The 19,789-nt window shown below is 40.7% G+C and overlaps 1 protein-coding gene across 3 annotated transcripts in view; it reads left to right on the top strand.

Annotated features, from left to right (window-relative positions):
* The window catches only part of ttc28 (tetratricopeptide repeat domain 28), a 584,574-nt gene that overhangs the window by 500,522 nt on the left and 64,263 nt on the right, over positions 1–19,789 (top strand). For all 3 annotated transcript variants that reach the window (XM_056466243.1, XM_056466242.1, XM_056466244.1), the window contains one exon: positions 4,845–4,954. In XM_056466243.1, the coding sequence (XP_056322218.1) occupies positions 4,845–4,954 (110 nt within the window). The remainder of the gene's footprint in view (positions 1–4,844; positions 4,955–19,789) is intronic.

The raw sequence follows: 19,789 nt of genomic DNA, 5'->3' as shown, positions 1-19,789 counted from the left end.
CCAAAGACTACGTCGAATAGTTCGGACTGCTGAGCAAATCACTGGTACAACCCTTCCTACTCCCCAAGAACTGTACTTATTCAGAGCAAGCAGAAGGGCTGCCAAAATCACTCTGGACCCCTCACACCCAGCACACTGCCTCTTTGAACTTTTACCTTCTGGTCGACGCTACAGAGCACTGCGCACCAGAACAGCCCGACACAGAAACAGTTTCTTCCCTCAGGCAATCTATCTCATAAACACTTGATGATAGTAATTGTGGAACCAACATCACTACTTGCCATACACTTTTACACACATATACACTTATTTAACAACACACTTTACATGCCAATTTGCACATAACAGCTGCAAATATAACGTTGTATATAGTAATATACCTGTACATACACTTGTCAATCTGTATATTTGCACTCACTACTTACTTCTATTTTTTTTTAGATATTTATTATCTGTTTTTTGTCCTGTCTCTGTAATCCTGTTGCACTGTAGAAGCTCTGTCACCAAAACAAATTCCTAGTATGTGTGAACATACCTGGCAATAAAGCTCTTTCTGATTCTGATTCTGATTAGCTAACTAAGGTCACAAGTTCTGTCGTTACAAACATAGTTTGTTGATTTGGTGTTTCCCAAATCCATCATTCCAACGAACATTCGCAAACTGCGTCGCAAACTTGTACACTTGCAACTACACATCTAAAGCTGTAGTTAGAAACATAGTTAGGCTGGGTTATATATATTAATATCCCCCCATACCCTATTCGTTTAGAACAGTGGTTACCAACCTTTTTTTTTGCCTGAGACCCCCTTTTCCCGCAGGAAATATTGTAAGGCCCCCCTCCACATTTAGTGAAGTTTATTTATAAACAAATTTCGAGAGGATCATGTGCTTATGATTGTTCACAGCTGTTTCAGCATTAGCTCATGACTACTTATCCTATCAGACGATTCTTAACTCACTATAAACTCACCAGAGTTTTCTCATCTCAATATCTTTGTCTCGAACCCGCCCAACCCCACTTTCCCTCCTTTTAAACGGGCGACACGGTGGCAAGTGATTAGCACTGTTGCCTCACAGCAAGAATGCCCCTGGTTTAAATTCCCTTCCAAACCAGGCGACATTTCTGTGCAGAGTTTTGCTCGTTCTCCCCGTGCTCCCCGGGTCCTCCGGTTTCCTCCCACAGTTCAAAAACAAGCACCCTAAACAATTTATCCAAAATATTTTTAGCAAAGCTCTGAGTACACCTCTCCTCAGCTTAGCTACAATAAGCAAGGGGGAGTCATCGAGATCTACCTGAGCTCAAACTCCCCTCTCGCCCTGCAACGGGAGGGAGCCCAGGGCTTGAGGATCTTATAAGCTCTGGGCTCTCTCCTGGGACAGCACGCCAAACAAGCTTTATTATCAATCATCAGCTAAGTGTGAACTCTTGAAATGATATTATCGCTCATATAAGTTTGCAATAGGTATGACCAAAAAAAAGGGTTGTTTTTAAACAAACGGTATGTTTATTACTGTATCTTGATATGTTTATATACTAGTTTATGTAAAGTATATAAGCAAAACATCAGTAGGCCATTTGTGTTGGATACATCTTGCGGTATCGCATAGGTAAATCGCAAGGTAAATCGCATATTAGTGAACTGCCTCAAGACATGGCGATTTATAATGGCAGCAAACTGTTTGGAAGCATTCAAAGTGTTCAAGAAGATGTCAAAAATCTTTACATGCTTTGACCCAGCAGTGTTAATTTTGACAACAAGTTTAGATTTAGTTTTAGTCTTTTGACAAAAATTCCGTTTTAGTTTTAGTCATATTTTAGTCGTCTGAATCATTTTAGTTTCAGTAGTTTTCATTCATTCATTTTCTGTTTGCCGTAGTCCCTTTATTAATCTGGGGTCGCCACAGCGGAATGAACCGACAACTTATACAGCATATGTTTTACGCAGCGGATGCCATTCCAGCTGCAACCCATCTCTGGGAAACATCCATACACACTCATACACTACGGACAATTTAGCCTACCCAATTCACCTGTACCACATGTTTTTGGACTGTGGGGGAAACCGGAGCACACCCACGCGAACGCAGTGAGAACATGCAAACTCCACTCATAAACGCCAACTGACCAAGCCGAGGCTCGAACCAGCGACCTTCTTGCTGTGAGGCAACCGCACTACCTATGCGCCACTGCGTCACCTTCAGTAGTTTTAGTCGACTGAATCTACTCTACTCTTATGATGATGTAATCACATCCTGCGTTTACTGTGGATCAGTTACTTTTCAAATGTGTGTGTGACTCGTGCATCACACACCTAGATTAATTCTGATTGGATATTTTCCAAAAAACATCCCTCAATTACATTCTCGTCTCATTTTTATTAGTCTACGAAAATGTCAGTGTATTTTTATTATAGTTTTTGTCATCGTCACTTAATTTTTATTTAGTTTTCGTCTAGTTTTCATCAGTAGAAACTTGTGCGTCAAGTAAAATCATTCATTCATTGATTTTTTTTTCGGCTTAGTCTCTTTAATTATCCGGGGTCTCCACAGAGGAATGAACCACCAACTTATCCAGCATATGTTTTACACAGCGGATGCCCTTCCAGCTGCAACCTATCTCTGGGAAACATCCATACACACTCACTCACATTCATACACTACAGACAATTTAGCCTACCCAATTCACCTGTACTGCATGTCTTTGGACTGTGGGGGCAACTGAAGCACCCGTAGGAAACCCATGCAAATGCAGGGAGAACATGCAAACTCCACCCAGAAACGCCAACTAACCCAGCTGAGGCTCGAACCAGCGACCTTCTTACTGTGAGGCTACAGCCCTACCACTGCGTCTTAGTAAAGAATGACGAAAATTTTTCGTCAATGAAATTAACTCAGAGACTGCTTAGATGGATGTCACTGATGAGAAGATGACAGATGTTTACTGTATGATGACCAAAATTACCTTAAACACCCAGCAGGCACAAGATGTCAATATGACGTCAAATTGACGTTGCATCCCAACGTCATAGAGACGTTGCAATTTGTTTGGAAATAAAAATCAGGTTGACATCAGAACTCAATATCAGGGCGACGTCAATGTCCAGCCTAAAATCAACCAAATGTCAATGTCTAATGATCTTACAGCTTGACGTTGTGTGGACGTTACTAATATGACGTTTATCAGACGTTGGATTTTGGTTGCCATACCTGACGAATAAATGTCAGTGTTTGACACTAATATGACGTTGGTTTAAGATGTTGGCTCCACGTAGGATTTTGGTCACTTTTCAACACAACCTAAAAGTAACCAAATATTAACGCCATTTGACGTCGCTATTGGATGTCAAAATAATGTTGTCCTTAGATGCTGGCTAGACATTATATTTTGGTCACCTGACGTCATGACCTAACCTAATATTATCGTCTTATGACGTCTTGTGCAATAACTAGGCCCACACGGAATCTGCGCGCGCAGAATTCCGCAGATTTTTAGCCCATCATTAATTCTGTTTATTTACTTGAGTAAATGTGTGTAAATCTATATTGATTCAGTTTTCAAATTAATTACAGTGATATTACTGACTAATATAAAAATGTTCATCTGATTTATATGCGATGCAGTGTGAAAAGTAATATTTTCCGTCATTTAGTAGACGTTTTATATGAGAGACTTGCTTTGTTTACCAAATAAATGGAATCCAATTGGATTTGCATTTTAAACATTAAATAAAAGTTTAAAATATATAACTTTTTTATTTCACATATTAAGGTTTTCAAGAGTTCACACTTAGCTGATAATCAATAAAGCGTATTTGGCATGCTGTCCCGGGAGAGAGCCCTGAGCTCGTAATATCCTCGAGCCCGGGGCTCCCTCCCGTTAGAAGGGCGAGAGGGGAGTTCGAGCTCAGGTTGGTCTCAAGAACTCCCCTGCTTGTCACCGCATGAGAAGTGTAAACTAGGGTTGTTTTCGGTGATAATTTGGTTTAATCTATTGCTATGGTATATGTTTTTGGACGGTGGTAGGAAACCGGGGGACCCGGGGGAAATCCACGTGAACACGGGAAGAACATGTAAACTCCGCACAGAAACACCAACCAGCCCGATAGGAGGTTGGACCAGCGGTTTTCTTGCTGTGAGGCAACAGTGCTAGCCACTGGGCCACCGTGTCGCCCTATCGGAAAAAAGGGGGAGGAAGTAGGGGTGGAAGGAGGGGGAAGCTTTAAGACGAAGATAACTGGAGTGAAAAACTCTAGTTATTTATAATGCTTCCGTAATCATCTAATGGGTCAGATTACGGAGCTAATGAGGAGCCAGCCGTGTTGACCATAAGCACGTGATCCTCTCGAAATTAGTTTATAAATAAACCACACTTAGTTGTGAGACTCCCAAAATAATTCCGTAGAAATCCACCGATTTTTACCGAAATTCTCAGCAGAAATAGCAAAAAACGTCCGCAGATTCCGTCTGGCCCTAGTTATAACTAAATGCACTACAGAATGTTACGTTTACACACATTCACAAAATTACATGTAAATGCATCAGCTTTTTACAGTGTAATACTCACTATTCACTGTTCATCAGTGCTTCTAAAAGGTCTACTTTTTACTCCTACTTTGAGTAACATTTACAACAGATACTTTTACTGTAGTCGCACTACATTTTTAAGCAAGTAATGGTACTTTTACTTAAGTATGATTTTCAGTACTCTTTCCACCACTGCTGTTGAAATACAGTCCCTGTCAATTTATGTTTCATGTTCATACTTTTATTTTTAAATATCACCTACATAACGCTGGAATTGCTCATAAATATTTGTCTGTAAATGAATGTGTGTGTCTTTCAGGTCTGCGTCTCGCCGAGCAGCTGGGCCGTCGGGAGGACGAGGCCAAAATCCGACACCGTCTGGGTCTCTCGCTGTGGGCCAGTGGCAATCTGGAGGAATCCCAGCACCAGGTACAACAGACACACACACAAACACAGCCAATTTACCGCAGTCTTCGCACAGATGCACAGGACCCTCATGAATGCTCCTCTTGACAGAGCTCCACTGTCTCTGCTTCTTCTAATGATGTGCCTGCAGGCGGATACGCGCATGTGTGTGTGTGTGTTGGATGTTTGTGGACTTGTCATCTCCAACGGACTCTTTGCTTGTGACTTCATCATTGTGTGAGACAAACAAAGAGGCCGAATTTGATGTTCAGAGAGTCTGCACAAACACACACTCTCTACGTTTAGGCCCTAATTGATTCAGTTCTGTCAGCTCAAATGAGACCCCCGTCATCAGCAAACACTGCAGCTCATGGTTTGTTTGAAGAATTTGCGCTAGGCTTGGAGTCACTGAGGATTTTGATGTAGAATTGAATCATATTAGCTAATTATATTGGTTCGCTTCAGCAAATTGATTCATTGATTCATTTGAGTCACTCAAAGCTGCACTGAGCCATGAGTAGCACCCAAATGAATCACGTATATGGTAATTGGTTCCTAAATAGTCCCGTAAATGCATGCTATCAGTTAATAAAAAACACCACTGGTTACGCTTCACTTTCATGTGTTTTTACAGTGGAATTGTTGATGAATCAATGCTTAAACTGATTCATTATGATTCAATAAAGTCTCTGTGAAATCAAAAATTGACAATATTTGTTTTGCTAGCTCATATAGAGTATTCTTAATGTGAACAATGAATCTGTTCAAGTTGATCTGATCATTTGCTTTCGCATTTGGAGTGACGATCCTTCTATGTTGATATCAACTTGATGGCTTCCATAGCAATATTTTTAACCACAGCCCTCTGACCGTTAGTTTGCTACACACTAACCGGCCACTTTATTAGATACACCTTACTAGTACCGGGTTGAACCCCCTTTTGCCTCCAGAACTGCCTTAATCCTTCGTGGCATAGATTCAACAAGGTACTGGAAATATTCATTAGAGATTTTAATCCATATTGACATGATAGCATCACGCAGTTGCTGCAGATTTGTCGGCTGCACATCCATGATGCGAATCTCCCATTCCACCACATCCCAATGGTGCTCTATTGGATTATGATCTGGTGACTGTGGAGGCCATTTGAGTACAGTGAACTCATTGTCAAGTTCAAAAAACCAGTCTGAGATGATTTCTGCTTTATGATACGGTGCGTTATCCTGCTGAAAGTAGCCATCAGAAGATCATAAAGGGATGGAGATGGTCTGCAACAATACTCAGGTAGGCTGTGGCATTGACATGATGCTCAATTGCTACTAATGGACCCAAAGTGTGCTAAGAAAATATCCCCCACACCATTACACCACCACCACAAGCCTGAACCGTTGATACAAGGCAGAATGGATCCATGCTTTCATGCTGTTGACGCCAAATTCTGACCCTACCATCCAAATGTTGGAGCAGAAATGGAGACTCATCAGACCAGGCAATGTTTCTCCAATCTTCTATTGTCCAGCTTTAATGAGCCTGTGTGAATTGTAGCCTCAGTTTCCTGTTTTTAGCTGACAGGAGTGGCACCCGGTGTGGTCTTCTGCTGCTGTAGCCCATCTGCTTCAGGGTTGGACGTGTTGTCTGTTCAGAGATACTCTCCTGCAGACCTCGGTTGTAACGAGTGGTTATTTGTTACTGTTACTGTTGCCTTTCTATTAGCTGGAACCAGTCTGGTCATTCTCCTCTGACCTCTGGCATCAACAAGGCATTTGCGCCCACAGAACTACCGTTCACTGGATATTTTCTCTTTTTCAGACCATTCTCTGTAAACCCTAGAGATGGTTGTGTGTGAAAATCCTAGTAGATCAGCAGTTTCTGAAATACTCAGACCAGCCCGTCTGGCACCAACTATAATGCCGCATTCATGCCACAAGTCGGCGGCTGTCTGCAGCGCCCAGACTCAGGACACCGTTCATATTTCTGGCATGTCACAGAGTGACATCTGAGTAGTTTCATTTTAAATAACAAGCGAATCTGCGCATCTGGTGTGCGAGACTTTCAACTGTCATGTGCGTTGAGTGGAGCATCCGGTGTGCGACCCCCTTTAGTCTCTATTTCAGGCATCCCCACAGCAGAATGAACCACCAACTATTCCAGCATATGTTTTACGCAGCAGGTTCCCTTTCAGCTGCAACTCAATACTGGAAAACACCCATACACACTCATTCACACACACACACACTCTTATACTACTCCTAATTTAGTTTATTCAATTCACCGATAGTGTATGTTTTTGGATTAAGGGGGAAAACGGAGCACCCGGAGAAAACCCACTTGAATACGGGGAGAACATGCAAACTCCACACAGAAATGTCAACTGACACAGCTGGGACTCGAACCAGCAACCTTCTTGCTGCGAGGCGACAGTTAATGTGGAAATCTCATAGCTCTGTTAAACAGCACCTGTGAAATATTGAAAAAAGAATACACATTTCACAGAAGGGCTAATATTGTTGACTTCAACTGTGTATGAAAAAAAGGGTCACGAAACACCAAAACACATAGTTTGAGATGTTGACAGTCATATATGTGTCCCACACTGCTAAAAACACTATTAGGACACAAATATTTCACCAAAAATTGAAAAGTGGTTGTTTTTCCAGTCCGCCAATCAGCGCGCTCTATTGTGTATGATGTGCAACTTCATTAATATGCATGAGAGCGTCGAAGACCTGTTACAGTGTTCAGACGGCAGAGCCACTACGTTGTGGTGCCAACTGTAATTAAAACAAGTGGAAGAAGAAGAATTGTTTGGAGACATGGGTCGTCAGTGTTGCGTTTATAAATGTGCTACAACTAAGGTTTTGTTTTCGATTCCCCGCTATGAGAGCGCAGCTGGACATGTGGATTACAGTGTACATGACAGAAATACATTTGTAAGGAACTTTTTCACCCAAGTACTTTTCGCATCTGGAAATGGTGAAATCCCAATTTGCTGCTCGTCTCCTTTTAAAAAGACGCGGCTCCAGTTGGTGCTGATTGTCCTGTCTCTGCAGATTTGGTAAGAGATCAGGGGTGTTTGTTTGTTTATTCAGAGGTAAAGTTAGTTCGTATCGTCAGCAGTACTCTTTCAGTGTTTAAAGACAGACCCTAGTCAAAATGATTTCTAAGTTACTGAGTTTACAGTGCGTTAATATCACTGCAATATTATAGACTGAAAGATCCGCTGTAAATGCTGCTCTCCGATTGTAAACATGTAAACAACTTAATCAAACTATTACCATCGTGTTGGACTTTCGCCGCATTTTTTGACAGGATAATCTATACACACACAGCTCTCTGACGTCACCTACCGAGTGCATCTAAGTTACCGATAAATGCGGAGGGGTTTTTTTTCTCCCATACGCGAATGTATCAAACATTCCATTAAAACTACACTCTTCCAGCAGTTCCTCACATCAGATATCTCCTTCGTCATGTGGGGTCATGCATGAATTGTAACTGAATGAAAGTGAAAGTGCCAAACTGCAGTTAAAGTCGACAAATTAAGTATTTGGCTAATAATTCGATTACTGACGTCCATGTAACACAGTCACTGTCTTTCTCCCCTGCGTCTCTGTGTTGTTTTGCCTCTGTGAAAATCAGCGCGTGCCCAAACGGAAATTCCCATTGTCATGCAAAACCTTCCCTCTTTCCCTCCCCCGACACTCCCACCTAAACAGAGCTGGACACACCCACTTTCCTGACTTTTTTCAAACTAGAGGTGTGAAAACACCCTGCTGAGACATACAGTTGAAGTGAGAATTATCAGCCCCCCTGAATTATTAGCCCCCGTTTATTTTTCTCTCCAATTTCTGTTTAATGGAGAGACGATTTTTTCAACACATTTCTAAACATAATAGCTTTAATAACTCATTTCTAATAGTTGATTTATTTTATCTTTGTCATGATGACAGTAAATAATATTTGACTAGATATTTTTCAAGACACTTCTATACAGCTTAATGTGACATTTAAAGGCTTACCTAGGTTAATTAGGTTACCCAGGCAGGTTATGGTAATTAGGCTATAATTAGGCATATAAAGATGGTTTGTTCTGTAGACTATAGAAATAAAATCTAACTTAAAGGGGCTAATAATATTGACCTTAAAATGGTTCATAAAAAAATAAAAACTGCTTTTATTCTAGCCGAAATAAAACAAATAAGACTTTCTCCTGGAGGAAAAAATATTATCAGACATACTGTGAAAATTTCCTTGCTCTGTTAAACATCATTTGGGAAATATTTAGAAAAGAAAAAAAAATTCAAATGGGGGCTAATAATTCTGACTTCCACTGTACGTAATTTGCAATGCTGGGGAAAACTTTGGTAAAGGTGTAAGAACGCTGCCGCAGAACAAATTGCCCCAAAAGGGGACAATAAACTTTACATTAAAGTACAGTACAGTAGATATTTTGGCACTAAAGTAAATAAAAATGGTAGATAGTTGTAAAGATGGACACTTTAAAGGTCTATGCATACTTTTGTATGGAATATAATAGATAGTTTATCCATGTAAAACTTTATAACATGAAAAACATGTTGGTAAAATAAATAAACAATAACAAAATCCTGTCATAAATGTAAAACAAAATCATAAAAAATGAATTTCTTTGAGTGAATGTTGATCATTTAATAAAAGGTTTACCTCTGAAATGAATTAGACATTGATGTTTGTTTTCTTGTGAAGCGTTTTAGGATTACTCTATGGACTGAACTTTTCAGTCAATAAAGAGAAAGCCTGAGGTGTTCTGAACCTCTGAGATTACACCCGCGGCTCAACGTGACAGATTTTATTTGATTTTTGTTATGATTTCTTCAGGTCATCCTCTCAGACGGTGAAAGTGATTCCAGTGGTCTCTGTAATCGTCTGCTCGGATCACATTTCATCATGGCCGTCTGGGGAGGAAGGCTCTAGATTGTTCTTCTCCCTCTGTAAATTACAGAGCGATTCTCGCGTCTGGTTTTTTGGATGCTGATCGCATATGTGCCGAACGTCTACAGGGAGACGGAAGATTAGAGGATAATGTGTTTATATCATCATACAGCCAGTCTTGTCAATTAGGCAGCTGTGCTGTCGGGGGAGGGGTCGTCCTCAGTACAGTCTGAAAGACTGAGAAACAAGTCAGTCTCAAATCTCACCCGCCTCCGGCAGCAGCTGTCAATCAAACTGCCAAGCATATCGCTCAGCTGTGTTCTGATGATGCCACTTTAAAATATTCATTCGAGTGCACTACATGGTCTCACAAGGAAACATTACTTGAACAGTTTTGTTTCTGGGCACCACCAAAATGTTGTTGTTGTTTTCTGTTTTCTTTAGAAAAATATGAATTGTTGGGGAAGCTGCTTGAAAAATGTAGTGAGCTAAGCTATTAGTTACTCTAGTTAAAATGTAGCTTAACTGCACATGGTTTATACACTTCTTCAAGTGTCAGACATATGGATTCAAGACCTAGAAAGTACTTACAAACAAACATAGGTCCTTGAAAGTGCTAGAATTAATGGTGCGGTATGCAAGTTTAACACCCAGTGGTTGAACTAGGTATTGCACTCTTGGTTCAAAACACATGCAATCGCAGGTTGCCAGATTAACAACATCAACAGGAGTGCGCATGACTGTCAAGCCTAAAGCTGATTTAGGGCTGATTTAAGTCGTGTTCTAAATAAAAGGAATGGCACAAAGGAATATTTTCCATACTAAAAGGAGTTTTTGTCCTAACCAACACCAGAAATATACAGTAATTATTAGCCCCCCTTTATATTTTCTTTCTTTTTTAAATATTTCCAAAATGATGTTTAACAGAGCAAGGAAATTTTCACAGTATGTCTGATAATATTTTTTCCTCCAGGAGAAAGTCTTATTTGTTTTATTTCGGCTACAATAAATGCAGTTTTTAATTTTTTAAGAACCATTTAAAGGTCAAAATTATTAGCCCCTTTAAGCTATATTTGTTTTTCGGTAGTCTACAGAACAAACCATCATTATACAATAACTTGCGTAATTACCCTAACCTGCTGTCACGGATTGGTCAGGCTCTCACGATCCCCACTCACGAAGATCACCATCACCTGACTTCTAATGAGCACACAGCTGCATCACATTCACGAGCACCAGATAAAAGCACAGCACTCCAGTCGCTCATTGTCCGGGCTCGTCTCGACGAAAGCGGACAACTGAGCGACCACTCAGCGTAGTCATCCTCAGCTAAAACAAACGCTTTACTTACCTGTTCTCTTTGTATTCCTCCTAGTCTTCCTGGTCCACCCGAATCGTCCTGTCTTCCAGTCCTTCCAAGTCTGTGTCATCCTCTGTCAGCTGTATCTGGTGTGTGCTGTCCATCCTCGTGTATTCCTGTTACCCAGCCACGGAGGAAAAGACCCCAACATCATTCCTGATCCTCCTGGCTATCCTTCATGTGCTCCTTGTTGTCATTTAATAAACACCCTAACGTTTCCTTACCTCTGTCTCCTGTCCGCTTCATAAGAGAAGCCCGGACCAATAACGACGACAACATGAGCACCCCCGATCACTTTCAAGAGCTGGTGGACCAGTTGAAGCGGATTCTACAGCCACCAGCTCCACTTTCCAACGCACCACCAGCACCGAGCACTTCCGCCTCCACAGTTTCTTCTTCGGCCCTTCCTTCCAGTCCCATGGCCCGACCAGCGCCCTACTCAGGCGGAGCGGGGGAGTGCAATGGTTTTCTGTTACAATGTTCCCTCATATTCGAAATGCAACCTTCTCTATATCCCACAGATAAGTCAAAGATCGACCTAGTTCCAGATGCCCAGTTGCCAAGAGGTAGGATCTACCCGCTCTCGCTTCCAGAGAATCAGGCAATGGAAGATTACATAAGGGAGGCTCTGAGTCAGGGGTACATACGTCACTCAAAATCACCAGCCGCCTCAAGCTTCTTCTTTGTGGCCAAGAAGGACGGAGGGCTGCGTCCATGCATCGACTACAGGGTCCTAAATAACGGTACAGTAAAATACCGATATCCCCTTCCTCTGGTACCAGCCGCTTTGGAACAGCTCCGAGAAGCTAAAGTCTTCACTAAATTGGACCTCCGCAGCGCGTATAATCTGATAAGAATACGTGAGGGGGACCAATGGAAGACAGCATTCGTGACCCCTACTGGCCACTATGAATATGAGGTCATGCCTTACGGTCTGGTCAACGCCCCCCTCCGTATTCCAAAACTTCATTCATGAAGTCCTCCGGGAGTTTCTTCACCACTTTGTAATAGTGTACATAGATGACATCCTCATTTACTCCCGGAGTGAGGCCGAACATCGCCAACACGTTGCGGAGGTCCTACACACATTGAGAGAACATCACCTCTACCTCAAAGCGGAGAAATGCTCATTCCACCAGAAGTCGATTCATTTCTTGGGATACATCATTGACCAAACCGGTATACGTATGGATGGGAAGAAAATTGAGGCTGTTCTATCCTGGTCAGAACCCACTTCCATTAAGGAGCTCCAGAGGTTTCTTGGGTTTGCTAACTTTTATAGACGGTTTATCAAGGACTACAGCAGGATTACATCACCTCTCACTAATCTCCTCAAGGGTAAACCCAAAGGACTGGAGTGGACCAAAGAAGCAGCCGCAGCCTTCCGCCTTCTTAAGAAGGAGTTCACAAGGGCCCCACTCCTGACTCATCCTGACCCAAATCTTCCTTTCGTGGTGGAAGTGGACGCATCCACCACCGGCGTCGGGGCAGTATTATCCCAACATCATGATACACCGCCCCGACTGCATCCCTGTGCCTATTTCTCTCGGAAGTTGAGCCCGGCGGAGCAGAATTACAGCATAGGAGACAGGGAGCTTCTAGCAATCAAGCTAGCCTTGGAGGAGTGGCGTCACTGGTTGGAGGGAGCCAAACATCCGTTCCAGGTGATCACAGATCACAAAAACCTCCAATATATCAAAGAGGCCAAGAGACTATGTCCACGTCAAGCCAGATGGTCACTTTTCTTCTCACGTTTTGATTTCTCCATTTCCTATCGTCCAGGACCCAAGAATCTAAGAGCAGACGCTCTCTCTCGTTTACACGAGCATCACGATCATGAAGAACTCCCAACGAAGATTCTTCCCGAACACATCTCCATTTGTCCGATCACCTGGAACGCTCCTCCAGTCGTTGCCACTCCGGAAGCCCCTGCTCCGCCGGGATGCCCTCCTCATCGGCAGTTCATACCACCTGAACACCGGGTAGATCTGATCCACTCCTTACATACCTCGCTAGGCACTGGACATCCAGGGATCAACAATACTCTCTCGCTAGTATCCCAACGATTCTGGTGGCCAAACATGGCAAGGGATGTGAGGCAATATGTTCAGGGCTGTAAGGACTGTGCCCAATCCAAGAGCCCACGTCATCTACCCGCTGGAAAGCTCCATCCCTTGCCGATTCCGAACCGTCCCTGGTCACACCTAGGAGTGGACTTTATCACTGACCTCCCCTCGTCAGAAGGTAATACCTGTATTCTAGTCATCGTAGATAGATTCTCAAAGTTTGTCAAACTAATCCCTCTGAAAGGTCTTCCCACAGCCTTTGAAACAGCCGACAATATCTTTAATCAAGTCTTCAGGTCATTTGGTATTCCAGAAGATATTGTGTCGGACAGAGGTCCACAGTTCATCTCACGTCTATGGAAAGCCTTCTTCAAGCTCCTAGGTGTGGCCGTCAGCCTCTCTTCTGGATATCATCCCCAAACCAACGGGCAGACAGAGAGGAAGATTCAGGAGGTGGGACGGTTCCTGAGGACCTTCTGCAGTGGTCACCAGAGCTCCTGGAGCCAGTATTTGGGCTGGGCAGAATATGCCCAAAATTCACTGCGGCAACCCTCCACCGGACTCACCGCCATTCCAGTGCGTCCTGGGCTTCCAACCACCGCTCTTTCCCTGGGATGGCGAACCATCTGATGTCCCCGCAGTGGATCACTGGTTCCGGGAGAGCGAGAGAGTCTGGGACGAGGCTCATCAACATCTGCAGAGGGCAGTCCGTCGAAGCAAGGTAACCGCCGATAGAAGAAGGTCTGAAGAACCCAGATACACACCCGGACAAAAGGTGTGGCTATCCACCCGGGACATACGCATGCGACTGCCCTCTCGCAAGTTAAGTCCCCGATTTGTTGGTCCCTTCACCATCGTGGAACAGGTTAACCCCGTCACCTACAAACTACAATTACCCTCTCACTACCGTATTCACCCTACATTCCACGTATCACTCCTGAAACCCTATCACGATCCTGTTCTTCCCTCCACAGAGCCTGACCACGAAGAGGAACCCCCTCCTCCACTGCTCCTAGAAGAAGGAGCCGTCTACGCAGTGAAGGAGATCTTGCGTTCCCGACGTCGTGGTGGCCAGTTGGAGTACCTGGTGGACTGGGAAGGGTACGGCCCCGAAGAAAGGACATGGGTTCCCAGAGCTGATATTCTCGATCCTAGTCTCATGGTGGAGTTTCATGAGAGCCACCCTGAGTTCCCAGCGCCTAGAGGCAGAGGGAGACCACCACGGCGTCGGAGGTGTCGGCCCTCAGGAGCGGGCCCTGGGGAGGGGGGGTACTGTCACGGATTGGTCAGGCTCTCACGATCCCCACTCACGAAGATCACCATCACCTGACTTCTAATGAGCACACAGCTGCATCACATTCACGAGCACCAGATAAAAGCACAGCACTCCAGTCGCTCATTGTCCGGGCTCGTCTCGACGAAAGCGGACAACTGAGCGACCCACTCAGCGTAGTCATCCTCAGCTAAAACAAACGCTTTACTTACCTGTTCTCTTTGTATTCCTCCTAGTCTTCCTGGTCCACCCGAATCGTCCTGTCTTCCAGTCCTTCCAAGTCTGTGTCATCCTCTGTCAGCTGTATCTGGTGTGTGCTGTCCATCCTCGTGTATTCCTGTTACCCAGCCACGGAGGAAAAGACCCCAACATCATTCCTGATCCTCCTGGCTATCCTTCATGTGCTCCTTGTTGTCATTTAATAAACACCCTAACGTTTCCTTACCTCTGTCTCCTGTCCGCTTCATAACACCTGCCTAGGTAACCTAATTAATCTAGTTAAGCCTTTAAATGTCACTTTAAGCTGTATAGAAGTGTCTTGAAGAATATCTAGTCAAATATTATTTACTGCCATCATGACAAAGAGAAATTAAACAGGAAAAAACAGGAAAAAAAATAAAGGGGGGGGGGGTAATTATATCTTGATATATTTTAGAAACGGCTTCTATAAGCGTAACATCAGGATAAACTGACAATGATCACCTCAAGTACGTTATTTAATGTTAAATGCTAATAATGTGAGTTTGAATGAGCAGCAGATAGTTCACCTCAGATCTTGAAAATAAACAATAAACCGTCTGAAATAGAACTTTAGAACTGAGACTCAAACCAACACATATCAGTGATTCAGCATGTACATTTAATAATGCTAAAAAGGTTTAATATGTATTAATTAGATTACCATTAAACCTTACCATTTCGTTAGAGTGCAGTGAGTGCACTATTGCCTGTGCCTGCATAAACTGTAGCCTGAGTTTCCTGTTCTTCCCGATGTGGTCTTCTGCTGCTGTAGGCCATCCGCCTCAAGGTTGGACATGTTGTGCAGTCAGAGATGCTCTTCTGCAGATTCTGCGGTTGTAACGAGTGCTTATTTGAGTTACTGTTTCTTTCTATCAGCTGGAACCAGTCTGGCTGTTCTCCTCTGACCTCTGGCATCAACAAGGCATTTGCTCCCACAGAACTGCCACTCACTGGATATTTTCTCTTTTCCGGATCATTCTCTGTAAACCTTAGAGATGTTGTGCGTGAAAATCCCAGTAGATCAGCAGTTTCTGAAATACTCAGACCAGCCCGCCTGGCACCAACAACCATGACACGTTCAAAGTGACTTAAATCACCTTTCTTCCCCATTCTGATGTTTGACCTGCAGCAGATCCTCTTGACCATGTCTGCATGCCTAAATGCATTGGGTTGCTGCCATGTGATTGGCTGATTAGAAATTTGCATTAACGAGGAGTTGGACAAGTGTACCTAATAAAGTGGCCGTGAGTGTAAAAAAAACACACAATGTGCTCTAGCAAATTAAACATTGTACAATTTGAATTCACAAGGTCTTTGCGTGTTTTAACCTACAAAAAATGACACTTCAGTTGATCGGGCACACACTGAGTGTGTCGGCCAAGCGTTTGTGTCTGCGTCTGCAGGCGTTAAGAGTGGAGAAAATACAAAGAAACTTGAGTCAGCTGATAGTACAGCCTGTGAGTGTAGTAATAGTAGCTTTTCATGGCCTTCCTCCCCGGTGACTCAGTTTGGTGTGTGTGTGTGATTGTGTGTGTGTCATGTATAGATGGTTTGGGAGAGCTGCAGATTGCTGATAGAGAGAGAGAGAGAGAGAGAGAGAGAGAGAGAGAGAGAGAGTGTGTGTGTGTGTGTGTGTGTGTGTGTGTGTGTGTGTGTGTGTGTGTGTGTGTGTGTGTGTGTGTGTGTGTGTGTGCTGATGCATTCCATTCTTAATTGATTGCAGGCTGGCCGTGCTGTATGCTGATGAAAGGTTCTCTGCAGCCGAACCCCTGAGAAACGCTGCATTCCATGCACCAAACACACACACAAGCACACACACACACGTGTTCGGACATACACACGTCTTCAAAACACATAAATACTTAAGAGGTCCAACATCAGCCAGCACTAGGGGCGTTAAACTACAGGCTGCTTGTTTTTTTGAAATGGGCCAGACTGGCATCTGAACTATAAATACAATTATAAATATATAATGTGTGTGTGTATGTGTATGTGTGTGTATATACTGTATGTATGCCTAACACCCGGCTTTCTGGGCAAACATATATTCTGTGCATACACTTTTTGTGCATACAAAACAATATAGTACACTGTAAATGCTGGGTTACACCCAAGTACTTTGTGTTGTCCCAACATAAATTAACTGCATTGTTTTTACAAATTTAAGTGGGTTGAACATAAAAGAATTAAGTTGTCACACAAAACACAAAATAATTGTGTTCTTTAACTCATTTTAAATAAGTAGTTGTGACCAAGCAAGTCATTTTTGAGTGTTAAAGGAGTTTTGAGTGACAAAGCTTTAAAATGCATGATAGTTTTTCATGATGATGAAGAACAACAGCATCAGATAAACACCATATTAAAAGCCATAAAGATGTTTAGTGATCAGTTTTACAATTTACAACATGTAATAATAAACGTTTCAAACAATTACTTTATTATTATTTTTTGGAAGTATTTTTCTAATTTCCTTGTTAAATATTCTAGACATCAAATCAAATTATCATTCTATTTTATTACTAGCACTTCCCCGATAAACAATTCCCTCCCTTGGCAAACTCTTAGATCTCATAGGGGAGAATAAATAAAAATAAAACATAAATAAAATAAAATAAAATAAAATAAAATAAAATAAAATAAAATAAAATAAAATAAAATAAAATAAAATAAAATAAAATAAAATAAAATAAAATAAAATAAAATAAAATAATTAAATTAAATTAAATTAAATTAAATTAAATTAAAAAACACAATAAATAAAACAAAACAAAATAAAATAATAAAATTAAATTAAAACAAAACAAAACAATAAATAAAACAAAACAATAAATAAAATAAAACAAAACAAAACAAAACAAAACAAAACAAAACAAAACAAAACAAAATAATAAACAAAACAAAATAAAACAAAATAATAAATAAATAAAACAAAACAAAACAAAACAAAACAATAAATAAAACAAAACAAAATAAAATAATAAAATTAAATTAAATAAAACAAAACAAAACAAAACAATAAATAAATAAAACAAATAAAAACAAAACAAAACAAAACAATAAATAAAACAAAATAAAATAATAAAATTAAATAAAACAAAACAATAAAAAAAACAAAACAAAACAAAACAAAATAATAAACAAAACAAAATAATAAACAAAACAAAACAATAAACAACACAAAATAATAAACAAAACAAAACAAAATAATAAACAAAACAAAACAAAACAATAAACAAAACAAAACAAAACAATAAACAAAACAAAACAATAAACAAAACAAAATAATAAATAAATAAAATAAAACAAAACAAAATAATAAATAAAACAAAACAAAAAAAAACAAAATAATAAAACAAAAAAATTATAAATAAAACAAAACAAAACAAAATAATAAACAAAAAAACAAAACAAAATAAAATAAAATAATAAATTAATTAAATAATAAATTAATAATAATAAATAATAAATAAATTAATTTATTTATTTATTAATTAATTAATTTGTTTAATAATTTATTAATTTATTAATTAGTTATTTATTTTTGGGGGGGTTAGCTCCTTTATTCATCAGGGGTTGCCACAGCGGAATGAACCGCCAATTTATCTAGCAAATTTTTACACAGTGGATGCCCTCCTTGGTGCAACCCAGTACTGGGAAACATCCATACACACTCATTCACACACAAACACTAAGGCCAATTTAGTTTATTCAATTCACCTACAGTTTAGCGCATGTGTTTGGCCTGTGGGGGAAACTGGAGCTCCCAGAGGAAACCCATGCCAACACGGGGAGAACATGCAAACTCCACACAGAAATGCCAACTGAATCCACCCTGGACTTGAACCAGTGGTCACTGGTCAAGTCCAGGGTGGATTCAGTTGGCATCTTGCTGTGAGGTGACAGTGCTAATCACTGAGCCACCGTGTTGCATTAAAACTAAAACTAAAAATTTAATTTAATTTAATTTAATTTAATTTAATTTAATTTAATTTGATTTAATTTAATTTAATTTAATTTAATTTAATTTAATTTAATTTAATTTAATTTAATTAAAAAAAAATAAATAAAATAAAACAGAACTCAAGGCAACAAAATAAAATGAGAGTTCATTTGAAGAAAGCTGGAAACCTGTAACCATTGACTTCCATAGTATTTGTTTTTCCGATGCTTACAGGTTTCCAGTTTTCTTAAAAATATCTTATGTGTGTGTTATGTGTTATATCTGTGTGTGTGTGTGTGTGTGTGTGTGTGTGTGTGTGTGTGTGTGTGTGTGTGTGTGTGTGCGTGCGTGCGTGCGTGCGTGCGTGCGTGCATGCGTGTGTGTGTGTGTGTGTGTGTGTGTGTGTTTTTGTGACATATCAGGACACAAATCTGTATAATGACATAGGTATGACACAGGTATTACAAAAAGGAGGTGAAATATGAGGACATTGGTGACGTCCTCATTTCTCAAAAAGCTTCTAAATCCCACAAGATGAGTTTAATCAGAGAGTAAAGCTGCACACAGTCTCCTGTGACGGTTGGGTTTATGGGTAGGGTGGGGTGAGGGCAATACAATATACGGTTTGGACCATATAAAATGAATGGAAACCTATGTAATGTACCCACTTTTAACAAAAACTTCAATGTGTGTGTTTGTGTGTGTGTGTGTGTGTGTATGTGTGTTTAACAGAACAAAGAAACTCAGCTCAATTTGGGTGAACTGTCCCTTTAAATACATTCAAACACACTTTTTTTAAGCAAGGTTATCAAAATAAAAAGGTGATGTGTGTTTCAACTTTACGAGGATGAGACATCTTGATTAAAAACAATGAAGTTGTAAAGACCTTTTGAACAGTTTTGGAAAAATTAATCCATTTTTTTTATTTCTTTTTATTTTTTATTTAACCTGAATTACACTGAAATTACACAAAAAACATCGGTAAATTAGCACTTTCTGTATTTTTACTCTTTCATTTTCCCCATTATCAAAAGTTATGAACATTTTTAATAATTTAAAGTGATAGATT

Source organism: Danio aesculapii, chromosome 10 (genome assembly GCF_903798145.1).
Source record: "Danio aesculapii chromosome 10, fDanAes4.1, whole genome shotgun sequence".
NCBI classification, from domain to species: Eukaryota; Metazoa; Chordata; class Actinopteri; order Cypriniformes; family Danionidae; genus Danio; species Danio aesculapii.
The sequence above is the reverse complement of the archived record's forward strand: the minus strand, read 5'-3'. Positions and strand labels throughout refer to the sequence as shown.